We start from the raw sequence: 26,849 nt of genomic DNA on the forward strand, positions 1-26,849 counted from the left end.
ACCAAAACTGTATAAAAACATATAAAACTTAAGACTGCGCAACCCAAATACAACCAATAACGTAGTAACCTGTCTGATAAATTACACTTTCTTTGTGTTAATCTTAATTCAGCATGCATTCTCAACTGTCATTGAACAGAGGTCGCTTGGATATAAACATTCACGGTTTTTTATATTACCCTAACTTTCTTTCTACAGACTTTAAACAAAACAAATGTGTAATTAAGAACGTTGCTCTGAAGAAAAAAAGCCACCAAAGCTCATGGCATCTGAAAACACATTCATTTCGAAATTATGTGTGCTGTGCAACTGAATATGCGAATGATGGAAATGTAGCAACCTACTCACATACCAACCATGAAAATTTACCATACTGGTGGGTAGATCTAGGAAAAGTGTATGATATAAAGTGGATTGAAATTATAAACAGACCAGATCTTGCTGGTAAGTCCCATTGTGCTTTAATTTTTGAGGCAGGATGCATATTTACTAGTTATTAATGTTACTAAAATAGTATTACAATTTTGGAAGTGGATCATGCGATTATATAAAAACAAATTAAATACATTACTCTTCCGCTCTTTCAATCCACAATTCATAATTGATTCAGGGACTATTAAGGCTTTAGTTATGAAATGCATAATAAGCAGTAAAATGCATGACAGTTTTACAGCAACTTTAAGAAACAAAAGAACAAAATATATTTATAGGTGAATTTATACGATCGTCAAGTTTCGATGATAAAATTAATGTCAAGCTTTTTTCGTGGATTGTTGAAAAACTAGCCTTTTAGGGATATGTGATTTCGTGGTTATGCCAAAGTCTGCATTCAATCTGATTGAAATTTGTACTTAGTTGAACATTTAAATTCGCATTTCACCTGGTATCCAACGAATAATTATGTATGTACAGTATGACTTAAATATGTGTCCATGGGATCAAATAAATTAAAATAAGAATCCTACCTATCTGTAAACCCAATTATTGGAATAAAAGAAAAAGTACATAAAAGAACGTGTAATAAAAATCAGTACACGAAAAATATAAACAAATCTCATAACAGTAAAACAGATGAAGCACACAATAAAAGCAGTATATTTTTCATGTTTTATCAGACTACGATCATTTCATCACCATCATTTGCATAATGTAATTATCGTGTTTTCTGCTATGAGATTTTTGGTCATATACTATATGCGCTTTTTTTTAAGTCCGACTCTCCTGCCCCTCACTCCCCATCATAATGGCTAAACAATCACAATGAACTTATTCATAACAAATATCGTTTAAAAAGGTATAAATGTGTTATGTTTGGAAATGGTACACGGATATATACTGGTTTTGATAAAAATTCTTTGGAAACTTCAGATGCTTTAGACTGTTATTTTCTTTAAAATAATGAATTTGTTTTTATATTTTTCCTGTTTGATGAATACACATTTTCGTAAAGTGTTCGTAAGTTCGATAATCAAAAAGATATATACGTTATGGAAGATAGCTTTATCTCTTATTAATATTCTTTATTATTGTAAAAAGTAGTAAAAACACAATAAAAACACCTATAACACAATTAAAAATCTTGTTCTCGGGATATATAATCTTGTTTTCGGGATATTATGTTGTTCTCGTAGTTCTCGGGAAATCGTGGTACCGCTTCCAATGATTGTCCAGTATGAACGAAGATTTGCAAAAAGAAATACTAATAAAAGGTTTGCTAATCTCCTCGTATAATTGAATGTAACTGATTCTGTCGGAATGTGGAATGATGTAATTCGGAGCCGTCTTTTTAAGGAAATTTAAAACTTATCGGTTATGGATAATGATTATATGACCTGTGACAATCTCAACATACCAGAATGAAATTTGTTTACGTAAGACAAGGGTTGTTTCCTCTTCTATAAAAGTAAAATAACAAAATTACCAAACTCCGAGGAAAAGTCGAATCGGAAAGTCCATTATCAAATAGCAAAATAAAAAGGTAAATCATATCAAACGAATGGATAACAGCTGTCATATTCCTGACTTAGTACAAAAGACTCACCAGTGACGCTCAAATAAAAATAGTTAAAAAAAAAAAAAAAATCAAGTACGAAGTTGAAAAGCATTGTACAACCAATATTCTAGTAAAATAAAAAAAAATTACGAGCGAAAATCAACTGATACATATGCAAGTCGGACACACATTCTATATCATATTTGTAATTATGTTTTTAATTGTTTTTAATAGGTCAGACGTTAACGCGGATATCACAGTTGGGTCAACTTTGAAAGAGATGTCCTTATGTGCACACTATAAAGGGCCAGCAAAGCTCGGGGAACATCTTTTTTTCAATGTAACCCGCAAATGAGTGGCTGCTATGTCAAAGTGACCATCAAAGCCAATAAATTTAGTTTTAAAGGTAATCGGGCAATGGTCAGAGCGTCATTTCCAAAATCACAAAACAAGGATATATATAATCCTTTGTTTGCAAACTTTAAATTCAATTTCAAAGACTTTGTGTTTGGTGTGAATCCGGACAAAAAACTAAAAAAAGTTCTCGTTTTGGTTTTTGGCACCCAAAATGCTTTGAAGATGAATAAAAATATAAAAACAGGTTTACACGAATGGCAGTAGATTGTTACACTTCGTGAACAAAAATTGAAAGTTGTGCTGAAAAAGAACTGTTCCCGTCGTCCATAGGAAATACAAGCTCGGGAATATCGTATCAATTTGGAGATATGTACTCCGTTTGTAGGCGCTGCTAGAATGTTGCTACATAAAAATGGAAATATGTTGATTTGCGTAAAATAACGTATTGGGTAAGACTGTTGTTCATACATACGTTCACACAAATATGTTGAACGTAGCCAATTTATAGTAAATAAAATTTTTACCAGAAGTTACGGTGATCTGAAATGTAAATCGATAAATGTCGTCTACGGATTAGAGTGCAACCTTTGCGGATTGGTATACGTCGGTGAAACGAAAGGAAGGCTAAACAAAAATTCGTTTACTACTTTAACAGGTCATCGTCTCCATGACGTGGATGTCACAGTTGGACCAACCTTGAACGAATTGTCCTTATGTGTACACTATAAAGGTCCAGGAAAGACCAGGGAGCATCTTGTTTTTCATTGCAACCAGCAAATGAGTGGTCGTTATGTTAAAGTGACCATCATAGGCAAGGAATACCTCCAGTTGTCAGAAGTAATGGTGTTTGCGCCTGAAATAAGTGACTAATTTTATATGTATTAAAGTCTGATTCAAATAACTGATTATTCTTTTATAAATATTTATTCAACATTAACGAAATGAAATGGAAACTGAACATATTAATCGATAACAATAACATCTGAATCGTCAAAAAATCATCTAAAGGTACAAAATCTAACCTAGAAACAAAGACATCCGAATAAACACTTATGGTTTATCGCCAAAATGACAACAAACCAATGACACATATAACCAAAGACATATGTGGTTCAAGTTACACTAATCAACAAAAAAAATCAAGTCTATGACTATACCCCTATTATGGAGTCAATTTCTTCAAGGTCAAGATCAAGGTCACTGTTACTAAAACTAGAAACTAATGGGGAAACAAGTTTTGCGGACAGTAACTTGTGGTTTTGTTGGCTTATTCTTCACAATGGCAAACTTATACAGATGAAGGATAGGAGAAGATGACATTTCATTTTGAGATCAATTGATTTTTTTAATATAAGGTTTAGGCAAACAATTGTTTCTAGATAGTAACAATGGGTTCTCAACTAAAATTTGTAATTCTCATATGCTAAAAGATAATTATTTGACAGTTTTTGAAATTTTAAGGTAAAATTATGTTGTATTCTACTAATTTTTCACTGTCAAGAGAAAATGTTACGGCCATGTCCCATACTCGGAATTTTTTTTACTATGTTGCATTTGTTTGAGTATCAACATATGCTCATTTTACAAAAAATCATACTGATTCATTTATTTCTATGAATAGCAGATGCTGCATAATGGATTTTATTGGTTCTCAAAGATTATGGATGCTCTCTCGGTTATGTTTATAACTTGTTAGTTGTAAAATTGTTTTGTGTGTAAAGCACTTCTTATTTCTGTATATAGCATATTTAAAAAAAAGTGTCTGCGGATAACGAAGAAAAAATATAAAATTGCATCTTCACTTTTGATAGATGCTGGTGTAATTTCTTTAAATTTCATATTGAACACCTCAACGTTTGGATGCTGGCTTCCAATTATTTTAGATGCTGACATCCCATCACATTGGAATGATGACATCATATCACTTTAGATGCTAGTATGCCAAAATATTGGGATTCTGGCATCCCAACATATCGGGATGCTGACATCCAAAAGTATCTGGATGCTGGCATTCCAAAATATCAGATATATTGATGATGTCCTATAACTCAAAACCCATATTTTAACCAGTACTCACAACTCAAATATTCTAACGAAACTGTAATTAAGAATACTACTGATGCTAGAAGGACTGCTTCATACCTTGATTATTTCCTCAATATTGACACATACACGACTTCACACTAAAATTATGATAAACGGGACAATTTCAACTTCCGAATTATCAATTTTACATTTCTAAGCAGTAAAATTCTCTTCCCCCCTGTGTCCCATCGTATATTTTCTATATATCCAAATTGATAGGTTATGCTCGTTAAAGTTCACAGTATACAGACTTAATATTCAGGAGTGTGCTCCTTACGTCGAAACTGCTCCAACAGAGTAACGAGGAGTAAAAATTAAACATGACACTCCGTAAATCAAATGGACACCATCACGAATTTGTTGAGCTATACGATGTGTCTGTGGCTAAACTAACTAACGAAATTTGTACTGCGTCTGACGTATTTATGTATGGTTTTATTTATTTGTAATTTTGATTGTATATTGTTTTATGTCTTTATCATTTGTGGTTTTAATCTTATTTTCATTTTTATATGTATGTTAAAGTAAAGTTATTAATCACCTAATTAATTTATATGATCTTTGATTTACATTACCAATATGCACAGGATTTCAAAGGATTTATTTGTTCTACATCGTTTTGATTAATGAGAAAAAACACCGACTTTGTTAGAAAATACAACTAAATGCACCATTACAACCACAGTTCAAAAAAAAAATGTTTGTAATTGATAGAAAATAGTCAAATAACACCATTACAAACTTAATACCGATTTCATATTTAATTTAGAAAAAATACCCGTGACGACACTTTTAGTAGCGTTTGAAACATTCGTGTGACGCTCAGTTCATAAGTCTATTTTGCTGTATTTGTGTACTGTCGTAAATTAGTTTTATGTGCTAGTTTAAACATATATTTTTTATATAGTGGATTGGGAAACAAGTTATTACAAATTATAGCAATCCTTTTCCAATTTGCTGATGCGAGTGTTGCTTTGAAGCGGCATTAGCCTACTCTTTTTCAAAATCTATAAGGATGTCTTTTATGTGCAACATATATTGCTCTCTTCTAACACGGTTCAGCCATTTATCGTCCCCTTCTGACGGCTATCGTTGTTTTCTCAAGACCATACTCTCATATGAGGACAATGGATAGCCGAAAATTCAGTTCCTGAAATGTTTTGCCCGTAATGGGGGATCGAACCAGGAACCTTTGTGTTTGTAGTCCGATGCGCTATCTACTACACTACGGATCTCAGGTGTTCGTTTTTATTCTGTGGTTTACATGTCGTCAACATGTAGTATTACATTTGTTTTTTTATGTATTTCTCTGTCTGTCCTGAGTTTTCTTGCTTTTATTTGTACTGTATTCCGATCAGGTAACGTTGTCATTTTAACAGTTTGTGTTACATTTTCATACAAGCAGGAGTTTTGGCTAGCCATAAAAACAGTTCAACCTACCATTTTTTTTAACTTAAAATGTACCAATTCAGAAATATGGCAGTTGATATAAAAAAAAACGTTTCTATATATGTTGCTTTAGCATTTGTTTTTTTTGCACTTCAGTGTTTCTGTTCTTCCATTGTTTTCAACTTATAATTGATGTGTTTCCTTTGGGTTTACTTTCTAACCCGGATTCGCCTTCCCTCATTCGATTTAGACTTTTTTTAACAGCGGTATACTACTGTTGCCTTACACATTTCATAAAATGTGTTTTTCCTGAAGTTCTGATTTTCGTCAGTTACAATATTTTGTATGAAGATAAGAATATATCGTATGAGTTTTTCAGTTTATTTTCTATTTTTTGAATGTTCCATTCATGTTTTACACATGTTTTCTAAAAATAGTACAATCACTGTTAACATTGTATTTGTTTATTTTTCTACTGAGAAAGACAGCCATACTGAAACAATTTAAAACTTATCTAGTCTATTGTTTCACAAATGATCAACATTCTTATTTAACTAGTAATCTGGGATTTTCAGTAACATTACCTTTTGTCCGTTGGAATTCTTTTATAGTTTGCTTGGAGATATTATATACTGTTTGATAAATATGAGCCACATAAGGGAAGTTTAAGTGTGGACGCAAAATATGACAAACAAGTTTTAATTTATAATTTTTTACTAATGCCTAAACATGAATATGGTAATGATTTAAGCGACCAATGGGAAATCACGAAGAGAATTGAAAATGTGAGAGTAATGAGTACGTTTTAACTTCATGATATTACAGGGCCAACTTGAGAATTATAAACAAAATTAAAAAGTATATATCAATATGTATACATTAAAAGTGTTGTCAGAGAAATCAATTATTTGATTTTGACAATTATATAACATCTAATTGTACACTCAAGACAACTTTCTACTGATATCAGATACATTTATTAGCTAGTAATAAAATAAAATTCTGTGACAAAAGAAAGTTACGTCAAAATCAAATTTTCATTCCAGTTAACTATAACAAAAATACCGAAATCAAATGTGTGAAAAAGAAAATTCAAAAAGGGAGAATTCTATAAAAACTGTCTAAATCGAATGTGAGAATGCATCAACTGATTCAACGAGTGGGAAAAAAGGCAAAAATTACAAAAATACTGATCTCCGTGGAAAATCAAAACAGAAAGTCCCTTATCAAATGGCAAAATCAAAATCACAAACACATCAAACGAATGGTCATATTCCTGACTTGGTACATGCATTTTCTTTCGTAGAAACTAGTTGATTGAACCTGGTTTTATGGCTAGCTAGACCTCTCACTTGTATGACAGTCGCATCGAATTCCATATTGACAACGATGCGTGAACAAAACAAACAGACATAATAGATAAAAATGTCAAAATACGGGTACAGCAATCAACATTGTGTTATAATCCTTATCACCATAAAACAAATAAATATTATGAGTCAGTGTTTTAGATTTGATCTCTCTGTAACCAACTTAACCTACTTTCTATTAAAGCCCTCAACTGTATACATTAGGAATTTGCAGTTATTTAATTTGTGAAAAAAATAAAGACACAAGTTGTATTCCGCTGCTCAAAATTCATAAATTGATTGAGCGAAAACAAATCTGGGTTAAATTTAAAACCGAGGGAAACACATCAACTTTAAGAGGAAAAGACGGACAACAGAAACAGTGAATGCAACAACAAAAAAGAAAAACAAACGCCAATGCAAGATACATAGAAACGAACTATTTGATAATAACTGCCATTTTCCTAAGTTGGTACAGGGAGATAATTGTGATGTTGGTACATTCGTGTGACGCACAGTCCGTAAAAGACCATGTGTCACCCGAATGTTTGAACACCACAAAAGTGAAGACATTTGAATTTCTAAAAATTGATATATAAAAATCGGGATAAAGTTTGTAATGGTGTTATAAGATGTATTTTGTAACAATTACAAGAATATTCATATAAAATTGTGTTAGTAATGATATCTTTATTTGTATTATCTAACTATATCGGTTTTTCTTCTAAATTAATCATCATAACTAAATACATGAATGTTAAATGTATAAATATCGAGACTAGACTGTTAGCAATGTGAATTAATTCTCAGCGAAACATTCATATTCGGGAACAGGTCACGTTAGATACTTAAAAGACCAGACGACGTAGATGGTAAACCACAATCTAAGATGTGGTAAAAATTTAGTTAGATAGTTTAGATACTATTTACTAATTATCATAAAACACAGATCGAGTTTGAATTTTTGTGTAGTCACTCTTACCGTTTTAGAGTTATGGCCCTTTCCAAATGAAAAATTGCCGATTGTTTTGTTTCCGTTCTCTCACTTTAGTTTGCTCCAATCAAATGTTATGAAGCTTATATACAATGCTCATAACCACAAAATACAGATCAAGTATGAATTTTGGTAGAGTCATTTTTTAGTGTTCTTGAGTTATGCCTCTTTACAAATTAAAAAAAATAATTTTTTATTTCCGTTATCTAACTAAAAGTTTGTCAAAAACTAAATATTATGGAATGTATATATATTGCTTATTACTTCTGATATTACTAATATTATCACAATTGGATAAAAAGGAACAGCGAAAATAGTATCGTATGTATAGGGCTTTCAGGAGTAACAAAACTACCGAATTTGTCCTATTAGAATCGGAATAGTTCATGGCAGCCGTAGATTTGTTTTCATTTAACCATGGGTTTGGCATTTATATTCGTATTTTACCCCTCGCTAACCCTCAGGTTAAAATAATAGTATATAAATGCCCAACCCATGGTTAAATGAAAACAAATCTACGGCTGCCATTAAATATTTCTTAATTATCTTGAATATTATCTTAGATATAAATGAACTGTTAACAGCAATAATGTTCAGCAAAGTAAGATCTAAAAATAGGTAAACATGACCAAAATGGTCAATTGACCCAATAAGGAGATATTGCCCTTTAAGTAAATTTTTTAATTTTTAACAAAAGTCTTCTGAAACTGTAAAATTAGTTCATGTGTCAATTGTATATAAAAATATCAGGTGAGCGACACATGCTCCTTGTAGCCTCTTGTTATAAAAAACAAACATTAGAATTTGAAATTTTATCAGATTCTCAAATGAACAAATGATACGAATTAGATATACAAATAGCATACTAAAATACGATTATTTTTTATGCTGCAACAAGAACAGATTATAGGAATAATGTGTTGTTATTAGCAGTCAATTTGGTGCATTATTAAAACATCCCTGATGTACTATTGAAAAATGTGAGTCAATAATTCACTTTTTTAATATCCGGAGTCATGCAAGGTTTGACCTTTTAGTGCGCGTACTTAGCATGTGCGGGTCAAAATGTTTATTCATTTGAAAAACACGTAATTTCAACATTCAAATGTGAAACATGGAAGGAACTAGGAATAACCAATTCGTTGACTATTCTGGTTAACAAATGTCATTCTTCCACAGGTAAAGCAATAATTTGTATATATATATATTTTAACTGATTACATGAAATCAAACAGACCTTTAAAAATTTGATTGCATGTGGTCGCTAACTATCAATATTTTCATTTATGTCCATTTCGAGTTATATGATCGTTGGAGGTCATCTTGATGGAATATCATATGGCGTCTGGTATAAAATACATCGGATCTGTATGTGTTTTAGATATACGTTCCAGTAGAGTATATCATAAATAAAATATAATAATATTGGTCAAATTGGTGAACATTGACTTGACAGCTAATGCCCCTATAGTCATATAATGTTATCGTGTGTCTTCTACCTTGTTTTTCGATCAGAATTAATTTTTCGCAATTCATTAACTTTGCCATTGTTTTACGTAGGATTTATGCGTTATTTTGTGAAGTTTGGTTGCAGTTCCTTTAGTGTTTCGTACTTATTGTGATATATTACTTTACTATGTGGCACCATTCTTGCAAGTCAATTACGATAGTAAGTTGCATTCTGTAGAATCGTGATCGGGGTAAGCAGGACGGATTGTTTTTCGACAACGTACGTGTTTAACGGACAATCTATTCATGACTGCACCTATACAACTTTTAAAAGGATTTTAAACTTTACTATATGGTACCCTTATTGCAATAAAAGCAGTAACCATCAATCAAGGACATTATGTTGAAATGAGCATGCCCTGGAATATCGTATCAAAGTTTGCAATAAATCTATAAATAAAAATATCCACTATAAAGATTGTATTTTAGAAAGAATAATTATCTGGCTTCAGATTTTATAATTTGAATTCTTTCAAATCTAACTCTGATTTAATAATTTAATAAACTATTGATATGGATTGAGTGAAATGACTACGTAGTAATCGGTCCATGTGTTTACCAGTAAATGGATTGCCTTAAAAGCTTGCTTGTTGTCAATAAAATCACTCAGAATTTCATATGATTTGAATTGCAGACTGTGTCAATTTTTTTAAAGCATTCATTTCCACAATGTCTGTGTATTCAACGAGAAAAATATGCATTTAGTCTATACTTCCTCTTCAGGCTACAATGTATTAGGCTGTCATAAGTTCAGATAGGTTGATAATGTCGCTTAGTGTAATTTTATTGGAAATATTTGATATAATATCCATGTTGAACGTGTAAATCTATAGACAAAAGAGTTCATTTATGAAATCATAATTTTTACATGTATAATAGTCAGAAATATAATTAAAAATCACATTATTTATCTTTATTACAGAATATACAAGTTGTTCGTCTTGGTATTGTGCTGTACAAGCAACACTGACTGTTTGCCTGATATTGAATATATCTATAACCAGTATGCTGCGACATGTGGCTTTCAGTTTTGTAATGGAACCAGTTTATCGCTGCCATATTATGATAGAGATTTAACAGACATGTATTCTGTATGTCCAACATGTAGTTGTGATAGATGTGTTATCAACCAAAATTGCTGCCCAGACTTAGTATTACCCAAATATAAGGAAATTTGTAAAAATGATGTTATATATAACCCTAAAAATCTGCTCTCAGAACATTATTTTTCAATGATCACAACATGCCCCAATGACACCGATAAGAAACTGACTCAACTGTGTGAAGATGACACAAACCTTGTTTCTGATCTTTCAATGGTTCCGGTAACAAGTGTAACAAATACAACATATAGGAATATTCATTGTGCTTTGTGTCATAATGAAACCGAGACCGAGTCATGGACAGTAGACATCAATTGTAAAGAATTTGCAGATTTTAATTTCTTATCAAGTTTCGAGGAAATAGCAGATATGGTTATAGAAAAGAAGTGTACCGTTCGTTATGTCCAACAAAATGTTCTTTACGAGGCTCATACATGCCAACCAATAAAGGAAGATCTGATTGGTCGTTGTAATATAACTGGTACCTGGCAAACATATGATTATGATATTGAGTGGGCTTGTAATTCATTTCAACTTCCGTTTGATATTTATAAAAGCGTGTTCTGCCTTATTTGTAATCCTCCGCTGACAGATTCAAATTCCACGGTCATTTCATCTTGCATTCAGAGTGACGGAAGACTATTTAAATCTAAATCCCTGGACGAAGCATGCATGGTTTATAATACAACTGCCATGACAGTCCCATTTAAAAATGCATTTTGTTACTTATGTAATAGACAAAATGATTTGTATCAATATGCTGATATCAATGTAGATTTATCACTAATATTTGATAAAAATAATGATCAAATTAAATACAAAATAGGTAGTGCCTATTTCATTGGTGATTTCTTAGAAAAATATCTAACTAGTTATAACAATAAATCAGGTATCCATGTGAATGAAGGGAGAAAACTAACTTCTTCACTCCTATATTACGACAATGACCGGCAAGTCAATATGTCTAATTTGATGTCCATATACTCCCAATCATATGGTCCCGAATTTTGCGGAATCTACAATTTTAATCAAGAACAATTAATCGGTAACCAGTCATTGCAGTGCTCGTGTATTGCCAACTGTTCTGTTAATCGTGATTGTTGTATTGATTATGTACTTGACCAGCACTTGGATTGTTCCGGAGGGAATGTTATTTCAAGTATGTGTCGTTATGCTGATCAAGGATTGAATGAGTACTGCTATGAGCGCGGCGAGTTGATGTATGATCTTCCAGTAAGCAAACCTGACTCGAAAAGTAGTTTTAGAAATATATTTTGTGCAATTTGTGCAGAAGATTCGGTTAACATGCAACCTCTCAATGTAAGGGCAGCTGCACATATTTTTCAACCATGGGATATAGATATTACTTGTGTAGCCACGAAGTCAATACCGATTTATTTTCAATTCTCTGTAGCTGCCATCTTAGAAGATGCTAATCAGAGAAACTGTGGTGTTAAATATAAACCAAATCAAAGAAATCAAGTTCTTTGCGATGACACAGAAAACACAATAAAACTGTGCAATGTTTCAGGTACATGGCCTCATTTTGATGAAGATGTCGTCTGGGCCTGTGAAAAACTGAATACAACATACCTCAAAAGTTATAGAGGTTATAAGAATATATTCTGTACACTTTGTAATCCGGGTTTACGATTCCAAACATCCACTACAACTACACCAAGTGAAGCAACAACCCCTTCTCATCGTGAAAATATAGCCTGTACATCATGTTTCTACGCAGGAGGAGTTGTTACTACATTCAGGACGTTGTTTCTTATACCCACAGATACGGAGGTGACAATTACCGAGTGTAAAAGCGGCCAAGTATTAGATAAACTTAATGTAAGTATAAGATGTAAATAATACGGAGATTCATTTTAATATCGTAAAATGAAACGGCTTTAATCACAACCAAAATATTTATTTATTTTAGCAAATACATTAGACATTTAGACAATATTTTATTATACCAATCATGGGCCCTTGTTGGGCAAGATACAAACACACCATAATACAATGATTATATAAAACATTAGTGAAATACACAATACGTAATACACTAAGTAATAAAGTGATAACATGAGCAATGTAGGATATAATTATTGTAAGAGGCATTGAGTGTAATGACGCCGATTTAATATTAAAAGAATATGATATAAAGTTTATTAATAGGGGGAAAAAAAAGTAAAAATAGAACCAGAAATATAGTATCTTATTCTGTAGAATAAATAAAAAATCGACATTTCCTTAGGGGATTCTTGCTATTAGACAGGAATTAGAAATGTTTACAAATCAAACCATATTGTCAAAACCTAAAATGAAACCACACTAATTTATTTACAAACCAATCTTACTCCTTCCTTAAAAAAACCCCAACCCTCTCCGAAATATAACTTATTGAAATTTAACAACACCAGCGTAACTTTAATTTATGCCAAACAAAGCAAAACATCATTCATTTACAAGAGAGTAGCTCTTTCCTAATATTGTCAAACCTTTTCAAAATAACGTGTGTCACAGGATCTGATTACCCTACCGGGGCTCATGAGAACACCCCAGTCGTTGATTGGGTTCGTGTTTCCTAGTCTTCATTTTCTAAGTTGTGTCTTGTGTACTGTTTTTTTGTCTGTTTGTCTTTTTCTTTTTTAGCCATGGTATTGTCAGTTTATTTTCGATCTATGAGTTTGACTATCCCTCTTGTAATTTCGCCCCTCTTTTAAACAGGATTAATCGACTTGATGTAAATGGTATGGTTGAGACCCACAGTCTTGTGTTATTATTTATTAACACAACTTCAAGTGTTTTATTTTGTTTTAGTGGAAGGGGTATATATTTCATCAATTCTTCGTATAAGGCATATGATTGCATGTCATTATATATTCTATGAAAATATAACAAGAGTAATAAGAATGTTAAAAATATTTGTGTATACGCTTTTTATTATATATATAAATCAACAAACTGTTACGCTAAATAACTTCAAGTGTTTCTGTTGCTCCGTGGTTTTCCTGTTATAGTCAATGTGTTTCCCTCGATTTTAGTTTGTAACCCAAATTTGTTTTATCCTTAACGATTGATGACTTGTGAACAGTGGTAAAACAATGTTGCCTATATTAATAAGCCTTTGGTAGGTGTAATACGATTCCATGTCCAAAACTAACGGTCTAGTTATCAAGGCAAATTTTTCCTCTCTGTAACAGAAATACACATTATTTATTTTTCAGAACAAATGTAGAAACGTAACTTGTTCACCTGGATATGTCCTTGTCAATGCTTCTTGTACCCCACTGCTCCTGGTTACCAAACAGCTGGGCTATATATTACCGATCAGAATAGAATGCATTATAAATCTTGTGGCATATAATAAAATTTTAGAAGATATTGAAAATGGATTAGAAGAATTCATTAAGAGTTATCTAACACTTGAGAAGAAACTAGATGTGGTTTCTTCGAACATGGTTACAAATATTTCTTGTGACACCAACGAAATAGTTGGCGTAGAGATATTGGCAAATTTAGAATTCTTCATCAAAGAAAGTGTATTTAGAAAAGACATTGAAACCAAGCTTGTACATCTAAGAGAAGAAATAGTCAACATCTCTAGTGATGATTTTCATATCAGTCTCAAAGTGAGTTTACACCAGAGGGCTAGGAATACAAAGTCAATGATAAACAACGCTGCACAGTTTACTGGGATGTGTTACTTATCGAAAACCGATTCAAAAGATGGACGGTCACACACATTTTATACATTTAGTCACGTGTCTGAGCTCCTTTTATGTCAACAAGTAAAACTGGAAGAAGATGAAATAATTATAGATTCAACAGCTTCTTCATTCATCATTTTAAAGTCGACTAATATAAAAATACATCAAGGGATATTCAAACTCACAGCAAGTGGAGGAGCAAGAATATGCGTAGATACAATGAAATCGCTTAAAAAACCAGAAGTAGGCATTAATTACATACTCAATACTGTAACGACCATTGCCTCTGTCATATCCATGATATGTCTCTTTCTGACCTTTGTCACTTATTGTATATTTCCTAATTTAAGATCCATTCCAGGTAAAAATAACATGTCACTCGTATTTTCACTTTTCTTTTTACAAGCAGTTTTTACTTTCGGAGCCAGCAAAACTGACCATGATGTTTTTTGTAAAGTTTTTGGTATAACTCTTCATTTCTTCCTTTTAAGTTCTTTCGCCTGTTTAAGCGTTTGTACCTTCCATATGTTCAAGGCATTTGGTACTATCAACACACCACATGACGCACACCACGAGAAACGAACTATGCTTCTATATTTTTTATATTCTTATTGTACACCAGCTGCTATCATAGTCATAAATATAACCGTTACATTATCACAGTATAACGACACAGGATATGGAAAAAGGGAGACAATCTGCTTCCTCAAAAATGCAACTTCAGTAATAGCATGTTTGATCATTCCTGTGGCAGTAATTTGCTGTTGCAACATAATATTTTTTCTCATGACAATGCGCAAAATAAGCATGACACCAAAAATGGAAAGATCAAGCACCAACAAAGCTACCCGTCACAATAGTGTAATATATATCAAGTTATTTAGTTTGACAGGTATAACCTGGGTTTTGCAGATCATTGATTCATTTCTGGCCATGACGCACCTATCTATAATAATTTCGTTATTCAATGCTTTACAAGGTGTGTACATATTTCTATCATATATATGTAACTCGCGTGTAGCGAACATGTACAGGAATCTCTTTATTAGGTACACAGAAGATCATGATTCAAATGCTACAAAGTGTACTAACATTTCAACTTTTGCAACAGAAAAACATTTGAAATATCTACCTAATTCTGGTTCTGCCGCAGAAAATACAGTGCTGTGAAGAATAATCATTTGATGAACAGCTCTCATTTTAATACATTTTAATTAAGACCTCTGTATATTGATTCTGTTAAGGGACTGTGCAATATTTATCAAGCAGGTAGGACCGGTGCAAACCCTAGTAGGACAAACTCAATTTTCATCCACTTCAGGCGTAGAGTCACCACTTTTTTCAACTTTTGTGAACATAGGACATGAAGATTTATTCAAACTTGTTGACAATCAAAAACAATTATTAACTGTTAATATCCAATTTGTATATAATTTTCAAAATACTCTATCAATTTAAAATAAAGGGAATAATTAAAATTAAGGGACAATATCTCTAACACTAGTCATATTATCATATGCTGAATTACCAATCATTGTCTTAATAACAGATTATGTTTTTTGTTTCAAATATTTACTTTATACATTCTAATTTTCAAGAAAGAAATTATGATATTAAGCAAAAGCAGACATGTTTTTGACTTTTATGTAGCTTTATTTACATGCTTATTGTGAACATAGGACATGAAGATTTATTCAAACTTGTTGACAATCAAAAACAATTATTAACTGTTAATATCCAATTTGTATATAATTTTCAAAATACTCTATCAATTTAAAATAAAGGGAATAATTAAAATTAAGGGACAATATCTCTAACACTAGTCATATTATCATATGCTGAATTACCAATCATTGTCTTAATAACAGATTATGTTTTTTATTTCAAATATTTACTTTATACATTCTAATTTTCAAGAAAGAAATTATGATATTAAGCAAAAGCAGACATGTTTTTGACTTTTATGTAGCTTTATTTACATGCTTATTGTGAACATAGGACATGAAGATTTATTCAAACTTGTTGACAATCAAAAAAAATTATTAACTGTTAATATCCAATTTGTATATAATTTTCAAAATACTCTATCAATTTAAAATAAAGGGAATAATTAAAATTAAGGGACAATATCTCTAACACTAGTCATATTATCATATGCTGAATTACCAATCATTGTCTTAATAACAGATTATGTTTTTTATTTCAAATATTTACTTTATACATTCTAATTTTCAAGAAAGAAATTATGATATTAAGCAAAAGCAGACATATTTTTGACTTTTATGTAGCTTTATTTACATGCTTATTAAATTATAGAACTTGATAGAAATAAACCAAACTACCATAAAAACCTAGCATTCTGTAAGATCTATATAAAATTGAAATAGCTGTAGAGTTTTATGAAAATCCAAGTTGATTTTGAAACGTTATACCATTTTTTTTAAGGTAACTATCTGGATTTAGCCTTTACTGAAAATTTTAGCTTTTTTTTAAGCTACTGATTAAATCCATAAATTTGACAGCAATACACCAAACAACCAAACAACCTGACATTCTCTAAGATTATCATATAAATGAGATAGCTGTAGAGTCATATAAAAATCCAAGTTGATTTGAAAACTTTTTTTCAGGTAAATTTAGCCTGTACAGAAAATATTACCTTCTTTTACCTATTCTAAAATAAGATCCTTAAAAATGGCAGCTACCAAACAACCTAGCATTCTCTAAGATCAATGTATAAATGAGATAGATGAAGATGTTTATAAAAATCCAAGTAGATATGAAAAAGTTACAAAAAAAAATTAAAGGTAACTTTTTGAATTTAGCATTAACTGAAAGTTATCGCTTTTTTAGGTATCAACTTAATCTATAAAACTGTCAGCAATACACAAAATTACCAAACAACCTGTAATTGTGTAAGCCCAACATATAAATGAGATTGCGGTAGAGCTATATGAAAATACAAGTTAATTTGAAAAAGTTATAAAAAAATTTAAAGGTGACTATCTTAATTTAAGCCTAAATTCATTTTTTCCCCCTTTTTTACCAATTAATATAATTCATAACTTTGAGGGCAATACACAAAATTATCAAACAACCTAGTATATAACCAAGTTGATTCGAAAATTCACAAAAAAAAACCAACCAAAAATGATGTCTAAAATTAAGTTCAAACTGAAAATTTTAACTTTTTTATCGTTTTAATTATTCAATCCTTAAAATTGATAGAAATGAACCAAGCTACCAATTTGTTGAGACTTTATTCAGATTGTACCAAGATAATTAAGTCCTCAATCAGACTTTAATATATTAAGTAAAGATAAGACAAAAGAGTGCTGTTGAGATTATGTAGAGTCATATCAAATCTATGCTCAACCAGTCAAAATATGGTCTTTTTTCTGACTCTGAATAGTTTGTAGTGTAATAGGACACATACTTTATTTCATCATTTAAGTCATAGGTCATTGAGTTTTTACAGCCAAAATCAGTATAGGTTATTCACTTTTTTTGTCGTAATTTTGTTTTGGTGCCTGATAAATATTGCACGGTCCCTAAAAAGGAAATAGGTCTAAAGTGTATACAAGTAGCCTCGTTTTGATCTTGAACTTATGAAATAATATGTTACTCATGGTCGACTATTTATACCATACGAAACAAATAAACGATAGAATAATTATACCTGCATTAGTCCCACAGGAATTTAGTTTAATATCCGTTCATAGGATAGCTATCCTTACATAAGAAAATGCTTGTACCAATGATTATCAAAGGTACCAGGATTATAATTTAATACGCCAGAGCGTAACTGATGAGTCTTATGCAGACGAAACGCACGTCTGGCGTATTAAATCATAATCCTGGTACCTTTGATAATTATAATGACTTATCAATGGTGACCAAATCATTTGGAAGCCTAAATCAAATACTAAGTAGCAAAGACGTTTGCTATAATTTTTCGAAAACATTTTGGATGATACATAGAAACTTTGTGAGCAAAGTAGTATTTTTTCTATTTTTAAATGATGCTGATGTTATAAATCCTCATCGTTATTATCAATAGACTCATTTAATTTATACATGGATCTTTTCATTTTGTTGTAAATATTTGTTACATGGGAATTAAACGATTAACATTTATATTTGTCGGGTTTTCATTGTTATGGATCAAATCTAGTAGTATATATAAAAGCAACAGTAGTATACAGCTGTTCAAAACTCACAAATCGATAGAAAAAAACAAATCCGGGTTACAAACTAAAACTGAGGGAAACGCATTAAATATAAGAGGAGAACAACGACACGACATTAAAATGTAACACACACAGAAACGAACTAAGCATTAGATAAAATGCGATGAGAATAACAAATATCACATCAAAACTAAATATATGAATTTGGGATAGAAAAGTACCGTGACACGTCTTATGACAATGTGAATTCACACTCAAATATAAGAGGAAACAAACGACAAAAAAGAAAACACAACGTTAAAATATAACACACACAGAAAGTAACTAAAATATAACAATGGCCATACTCCTGCCTTGGTACAGGAGTATGCAATTTCAGACATTTTTATCATGATATATTCTCAACCAAAAATCTTATATGATAGTAAATATTTACATGTGTGAAAAACACAGTCTTGACTGTGCGCATATATAATAGTATAAAAATAAGCATCACAAAATACAAAAATTACATGAGGGGCATAAGATACCAAAAAAGGAATATCCACAGTCATAAGTAAAAAACCAAACTGACAATGCCATGGTTGAAAAACCAAAGACGACGGAAAAGAAACAAAAGTACACACAACACAACATAGAAAACTAAAGATTGAGCAACACGAACCATATCAAAAACTGGGGGATTCCAATAATAATGTGGTACCAGTCGTGATAATCATGTAACACGGTGATAATATACCATAGCAAAAAAAAAAAAACAGACGCTAAAATCTAGAATCTGCAACAGAGTACCTTCTAGTTACATGCGAATTATATTTTTAAAGATTTTACAATATTTAATGAGTTATGTGGTCTGTATTAAGTTACAAGGACTTTTATATTTGACATTTAATTCAGAACCGGCCGTACCTCGTTGGATGAAAATTTGTCAATTTCCTTAGCCAGTATCAAAAATTCAAATTAAAATTAAAATCATTACCAAAATGACAAGGAAGTAGATTAGCAATAACGGTCTGCAATACACACTTGGGTAATTTTATATCTGGCTGTCCCATGTCAGTATTAAAAGCTCTCATTTGGCGCATGTACGTATATTGTATTTTACTTAACTGCATATGCCATTTACTACAAATTGATTCAGTTTGCATCTTTCTAAGATTTATCAGTATGTTGGTTTGAATATTTTTCAGCCAAATGTTTTATATGTCTGTGATGTATGTTCTGGATTTTCACGTTACTAGTAATCAATTACGTTTATTTGGGTTGCTCTATCAATTTTGTCAATATACCGGAACAATAAGAAATTGTCGTACAAGTGGGAGGTTTATATATAAAAAAGAAAAGGTGGTATGATTGCCAATGAGACAACTCTCCACAAGAGACTAAAATGACAAAGAAATTAAAAACTATAGGTCACCGTACGGCCTTCACCAATGAGCAAAGCATAGTCAGCTATAAAGGCCCCGAAATGACAATGTAAAACAATTCAAGCGATAAAACTAATGGCCTAATTTTTGTACAAAAAATGAACGAAAAACATTTAAGTAACACATAAACAAACGAAAACCACTTAACTACAGGTTCCTGGCTTAGGACAGGCACATACATACAGATTGGGCGGGGTTAAACATGTTAACGGGATCCCAACCCTTTGTTTGCAATACAGCCAAGTTTAATCTACAAAAAAATTCAGAAAAAAAATCTGCACTAAGCCAGGAGTATGACAGTGTTTTCTTTCTTTCTGCTAGTTGATGTAGTCGAGTGTTTGATTTTGCCATGTTTTATGGACATTCTCCTTTTAGAATTTACCTTGGAATTCTTTGCATCTGTTAACACTTATTTGCAAGTATTTATGTATGCTTGTCGACTAATCCATCAGGTATATTTATTAAAAGAATGACAAATGGTAGATGTTCAACTTACTCTGTGAACTGTGTCCGTTATTTTCCCATGCATTATTTGCTTGTTATGTTTTGCATTAAACTTGATTCTTTATTTTTAAAATAGCTTAATCCTAATAATACGACCTTTCCTCATTTGTATATAGTCTAAAGTTGGTGATTTATGTGTTAAAGTATTATTTATCAACTTCTAGTTTTAATTATTAAAAGTCGATAGTCGTAGTTTCTGATTGATTATTTACATGTCTAGTTGCCTGAGTAATTTTGTTTCTGGTGTAGAGTTGTCTATTTGGCAATCATACCATGTCGTCTTATTTTCATATTGTCAGTACCCGTGGACTTTCAACACTGTATTCACCATGTCTAATTCTTAAGTACAAACATATGCTTTCGTCTCAATCTTTTTTAATTTTAATGCGTATTTGTGTAATACTTTGAACATACATCAGAATTCAAAGCGTCAAGTTTGCTACCAATGCAGAGTTTGCATGTTTAACTTGTAAGTGAAAAGTAAAATCACAAAAATACTGAACTTAGAGGAAGATCAATTTGGAAAGTCCATAATCACATGGCAAAATCAAATAACAAAACGCATCAAAAACGAATGGACAAAAACTGTCATATTCCTGACTTGGTACAGGCATATTCAAATGTAGAAAAGTGATACATTGTGTCATGGTGTTGAATGATTTCCTTGATCAAACTTTACACGAAAACAGCTTTTGCCACCAGTATCTATTTCATTTGAAACTGAGAATTAATATGAATGTTTTGAAATCTCTACTATTTTGATAACAAAAATTGTGTGTGGACGTCAAAAATGCAGCAAGTAGTTTTCATTATTGCGGTCTGTGTGTGCTTTGTGTCAGCATGTCAAATAACAATATCAGGAGAAAAGTTTAATTCAGATGTCTATAAAGGGTACGGAATGCTAGAATCTAAGGTTGATATCCTCACAGAAAAGCTTGATCGTAGTCTTGATATGCTACAGAAAATTGATGATAAAGTTAAAGGTAATTAATACAAAAAATATACCTGTATAAGTTTTAATTTTTCAATGCGATCATTTGTTTTATTATGAAATTGTATATTGACAGATGTATTTTATAACCATGTGCATATTGGATAGTTTGTATGGTTGTGGTGGTGGGTGCATCTAAGCATGAACGCATTTATATCCTGCTTATGGTAGGTGAAAATATAATTTCTATCATGTTTTGGGATTATATTTTTGTTTCTCAGTTCTTACCAGGACAAAATAATAATTCAAAAATTATCTTGCTAATGAAGAGAAATGAAAAAAAAAATGTGTTTATACTATAACTTACATCTACTGCTTTGTGGCTATCTAAGTTTATTAAATGTTTAGTCTTGCTTAAAGTATTATAATAAATTTCTTGAAACGTCGTACAAGTCAGATAAAAAAAAAGTAACAAAAGAAACAGGCCGGTTACAACCAGCCGAATAGTTTTTCTGCACTTGTAGTCAGAAAAACTGTCCGGCAACGGTTGTTACCGGCCTGTTTCTTTGTTACCTTTGTATTTTATCTAATACTTATTGTAAGACATAATGATCATGATTATCAGAGCATGCAATGAGGTTCTTAATTTACAGCGAGCTTCAAAGTAATTACCAAACTCTCTCTCATATAATACATGTTTACATTACATGTCTGTAATAACCATGATAACTAAGCCTTGTTATAACAGCTAAGTTAAATCACTTAAAACCTTGTCTTATTGACTAAAGAAATTACCATAGGATAGTTGATTAAAAATGTATTCATTTAATTTGAAAATTAATCATAAAGGCTCTGTATTTACGGGCACAGGACATTTTAGCAAAAAAAACAACTATTAGGGGACATTTGAGCGCCAACAATAGAGCTCATTTTAGCGCCGGATTAATCCGTTCACCTGTATTTTCGATAGCCCATTTTAGGGAAAACGTACCTTGTTGACAAATACTCACTATTAAAGCTTTGGACAGAAGTTCAGTATAATACAAAGGTAACAAATAATGGTCCAGAGTAAGTAATGGTCCAGAGTCATTCCATGACCATTATAATGAGCAATGTTATAGTTGTCGCCCAGCTACTGTATTTACGTTTTTCTTGATACTATTATAAAATTGCAAACAAAAACATGTACACAAAATTAGGTATAGAAGAATGTGCATCATAATCTACACAAGAGAAATAGAAAGAACAGAGAACAGTTCTAAATGCAAATCAATAGTATTGTACAGGGGGTATATTCAGAGTCCATTACATACGTTCTCTAGGATATAAATTCCAGGCTAGAACAAACGTTTAGCATTTGATTAAATCTTTTAACCATTATGTGCTGTATTTTAATGGACATCATATGTTTTATGTTGTGCTGTCTTGAGTCTGTTAAAGTTTTTTATTTATTATACTAAGTATACTATAATGGGTTAAAGATATTTTGCTAAATTAGGCTTTGACAATGTTAATTTTAGGTAAAATGGGTTAAAATCAGGCGCTAAAATTGGTTCTACTTTGGTGCTAAAAGGTCCCATTTTTTACGCTCAAATGTCCTATCAATGGGCTAAAATGTCATCAGCCTGTATTTACATGTAGTTACTGCAGCAGCACACATATAGTTTCAAAAATTCTCTAGTGCCCAACAAAAACAACAAATAACTAACATATTGTTACTACAGATGAAGAAACTTTTAGAAACAAAGAGTAGACAACTCATGAAATTATCTGGCATACAACAAAATGCATGTTATTTTCACCAATAAGTCATTTAAGTTATCCCCTTGACCATGTACTGTTGACTGATGAAAACTATTGGCATTATATACATGTGTACTACTAGTAGTTAATTTTTTTTCAGGGCAAGTCTAGATCTGTTGGTCTTGTTTTAAAAGATAAAATTAAAAAAAGCCAATTTTATCATATTATAACATGTATAAAAATATTTATAGCAATTTGGCAGATATTTTCACTTCATTTGATTTTACATTATTTCTTTTAGCATTTTCAATGAAAGTACATGTTCTTCAAGAAGAATAAGCTAAGCAACAGAACGGAATTATTTGAGGCATTGTTTTCTAGATTATATAATGGATTCATAGATTTTTATATTGATTCATGACTTTATGTGTATATAAAGAGCAACAGGCAATGGATTATTTTATGAAGAGAGGTATGTAATAAAAAGAATAACTTTATTTGAATATTTTGTTGTTGTCGGACTCTCTACATGTTTAATACAAGTTTTGATTTCATGTAAGCAGGGAAAAATTATTTTTTGTACGGGTCAATTTTATAGAAAATAGCATTGGAAGCTCTATTAACACTTCATTTCTGGAGCCTAAAAAGAACAAGCAAAACTTGTCTGTCAATATCCTTTAAGTTTTACAAAAACCTTCTCCTCTGAATCTACTGAGCCAAAATAAAACTAATTTGGCCTAAATCATCATTAGGGTATACGTATCAAGTTTGAAAAAATGTATCTGATGACCCCGCCCATCAACAAAGATGACGCCTCTGACAACCTGTTGTTGGGTTGCTGCCCCTGAATTGTTAATTTTAAGGAAATTGGTTATTGTCTTATTTGAATATTATAATAGATAGAGACAAACTGTTAATAGCAATAATGTTCAGCAAAGTAAGTTCTACAAAAGTCAACATGACCAAAATTCTCAATTGACTCAAAAGTCAAAGTATAAATTAGTGAGCATCAGTTCTTATTACATCTAGTTTTTGTCTGGACTTCTTGATTAAATTAAAATTTATAATTTTAACTTGTTTCCAAATGAAAAGAAAGTGCAGCATTAGAATCACTGGTGTACATGTACATGTAAGTGCGGATGTCCTGCAAAAAGAACTGGTATCAAAGTAAGTTCATATGAAGCATTGCAGTTTAAATAATTTAAATAATTTAATGTTATCTATTTATAACTTTTTCAATTGTAATTGTAAATGTATATACTGTTGTTTATTTTTTTGTCTTTCTGATGTCAATTATGCAATTATTGGAGGACACAATTTAATAGCAACTACTATGAAAATTTGTCCTGTGAGTGGACACTATTTCATATTGTTAGCAGTAAAAAAAATTCCTTTTGAGGGACACCATTCCATGGCAATGGACATTATTAAATACCAAATTTCAATGAAAAAGTGTCCACATTTCATAGGACACTATTATGTCTTACACAAGTATACCAACGAGAATGCAATTATGTTCTACATTTGACACTCGTCATGTTATCATGTTATTTTTGTAAATTTCGTAACAACGATTTTGGTTACTATTTTTAAGCGAATGGTTTTTTAATATACTTTATTACTGCTTTGTATGAACATGGATTTTCAAAACATGGTTCACCAATGGTAACTGGCATTGTTTCCTCTGGGTGATTTGCAGTTACAAATTAGTATCTAAAAAAAAAGAAAACAACAATTTATCAATTCACATCCGAAAAATGCTAAATTGTAACTGGGTAAAATCTTTTCTTTAAGACTATTAAGAGTGCATTCGTATGAATTGATAATATTGTTTTTATTAATTTATTTTGACAAAAGTTTAGTAATTTAAATCAATCACAAACTACTTTTTATCAATTAGATAAATTCATAAATACCTGTCTTCATTGTTGGTGTTGTTGGTAGGAATTTAGAAACTTGCTTGACTTCCTCCGACCTCGTCCATTACTACCTTACCTTTCTTTTCCATTTTTATTGTTATAAATTTTAACTGCCTTTCGACAAAATCATTTCTGGAAACAAAGAAGAATCCGACAAGAGAAAATGAAAAAGGGAGACTTTTCCCAACAGGAAGTTAGAGGTTCATATAAACCTGTCGATGATTTCGACAAATGTGCCATAAGTTAGACGATTCCTGAATTTTATACAGTCCGCCGCCAGTTACCAACCATTAATATACTTAATGAATTGCTTAAATGTGATTCTTCCTTGAGTGAATTACTTCTACTTACAATTATGAAAGAACTTCGTTTCAAGTGGACACGCTCCCAAATAAAGAGAAAGGTACTAATCGAGAAAGATGTTATCGTTGAAAAGCGAATTCAGTATTTACAAAGAATAGAAAATTACCGGGAGAAGGATATGCACTTTGTGTACATAGACGAGACATAGATATACACTGCATATACTGCAAAGAAATATTGGCAACATGAAGATGAATGTGGTGTTTTAGAACCAGTAAGCCGCGAACAACGTTTTATCATCGACCATGAGAGCGGAAAGTTGGGATTGGTACCAAATGCATTGCTTATTTACAAGGCTAGATCGTGTAATGGAGACCACTGTCACGAATTGAATACGGGAGAACTTTAAAACGTGGTTTACAGAAAATCTTTTAAGCGACCTACCCGAAAAGAGCGTTATCATGATAAATGCATCATACTATTCTGTACAATTTGACAAAAGTCCTACAACTAATACCAAGAAAGCAGATATTCAGGCTTGGCATCGATTACACGAAATACAGTTTGACAATAAACCTTTCCGTCCACAACTTCTTGCCTTAGCAAAGGCCAGCAACTAAACGCCAAAATATGTCATAGACACTATTGCCAGAGAGAGAGGACATGCCATTTTCGTCTCCCACCTTATCTTCCAAAAATGACTCCAATTTAACTGATATTGAACAAAGTAAAACAAAGTTTTCGCTTCTCGAAACGTTACCCACAGAAAAGACGATGTTTTGAAACTTGCACATGAGGCAGTGGCATAAATAACAGTTTCGGCTTGGGAGAAAAATGGTCGTCATGTTGCTAACATTGAAGATGAATACAATAAAAGAGACATTGTAATCGACAAACAACTGGAGGATTTGGTCATTGATCTGGTAGACACCAGTGACAGTGATAGTGATAAAATACAGACAGAAAAGATACTAGAATACAATAGATCAAACTGTGGTAAAAAAAATATAACAATCAGAAAGATAGAGAGACAGTGTAACCATCCCACTCGGCCAACATACTTAAAATAAACTAGACACACAGAGAGAAAAAGGAGAACGTTCCGCAATACATAAAGACATTTTTGAATTTGTAACTTAAACGTTTGAATTTCCTTTTTTTACATTTAGTATGCATTAAGTAATTATTTAAAAGGAAAATCTTCTTGCTTTACAATAATGGAAAGCAATATTAGGTCGACATACTTACTATCTGACATTTATCCTACAATACCCATCAAAACAATAATTTAGAAAAAAGAAATGAAACAAGTATATCAAAACGTTATAGAATTACAGAATATGCAT

General features: G+C 31.5%; 1 protein-coding gene across 1 annotated transcript; it reads left to right on the forward strand.

Moving 5' to 3' along the window:
* The first annotated feature begins 10,992 nt into the window (after window positions 1-10,992).
* Window positions 10,993-26,573, forward strand: LOC139525303 (uncharacterized). Its single transcript, XM_071320504.1, has 3 exons — window positions 10,993-12,621; window positions 14,004-14,847; window positions 26,320-26,573. The coding sequence occupies exons 1-3, from the start codon at window positions 10,993-10,995 to the stop codon at window positions 26,571-26,573; spliced, it is 2,727 nt and encodes a 908-aa protein (XP_071176605.1).
* The last annotated feature ends 276 nt before the right edge of the window (window positions 26,574-26,849 follow it).

The sequence above is a fragment of the Mytilus edulis genome, chromosome 5, assembly GCF_963676685.1.
Source record: "Mytilus edulis chromosome 5, xbMytEdul2.2, whole genome shotgun sequence".
Classification (NCBI taxonomy): domain Eukaryota; kingdom Metazoa; phylum Mollusca; class Bivalvia; order Mytilida; family Mytilidae; genus Mytilus; species Mytilus edulis.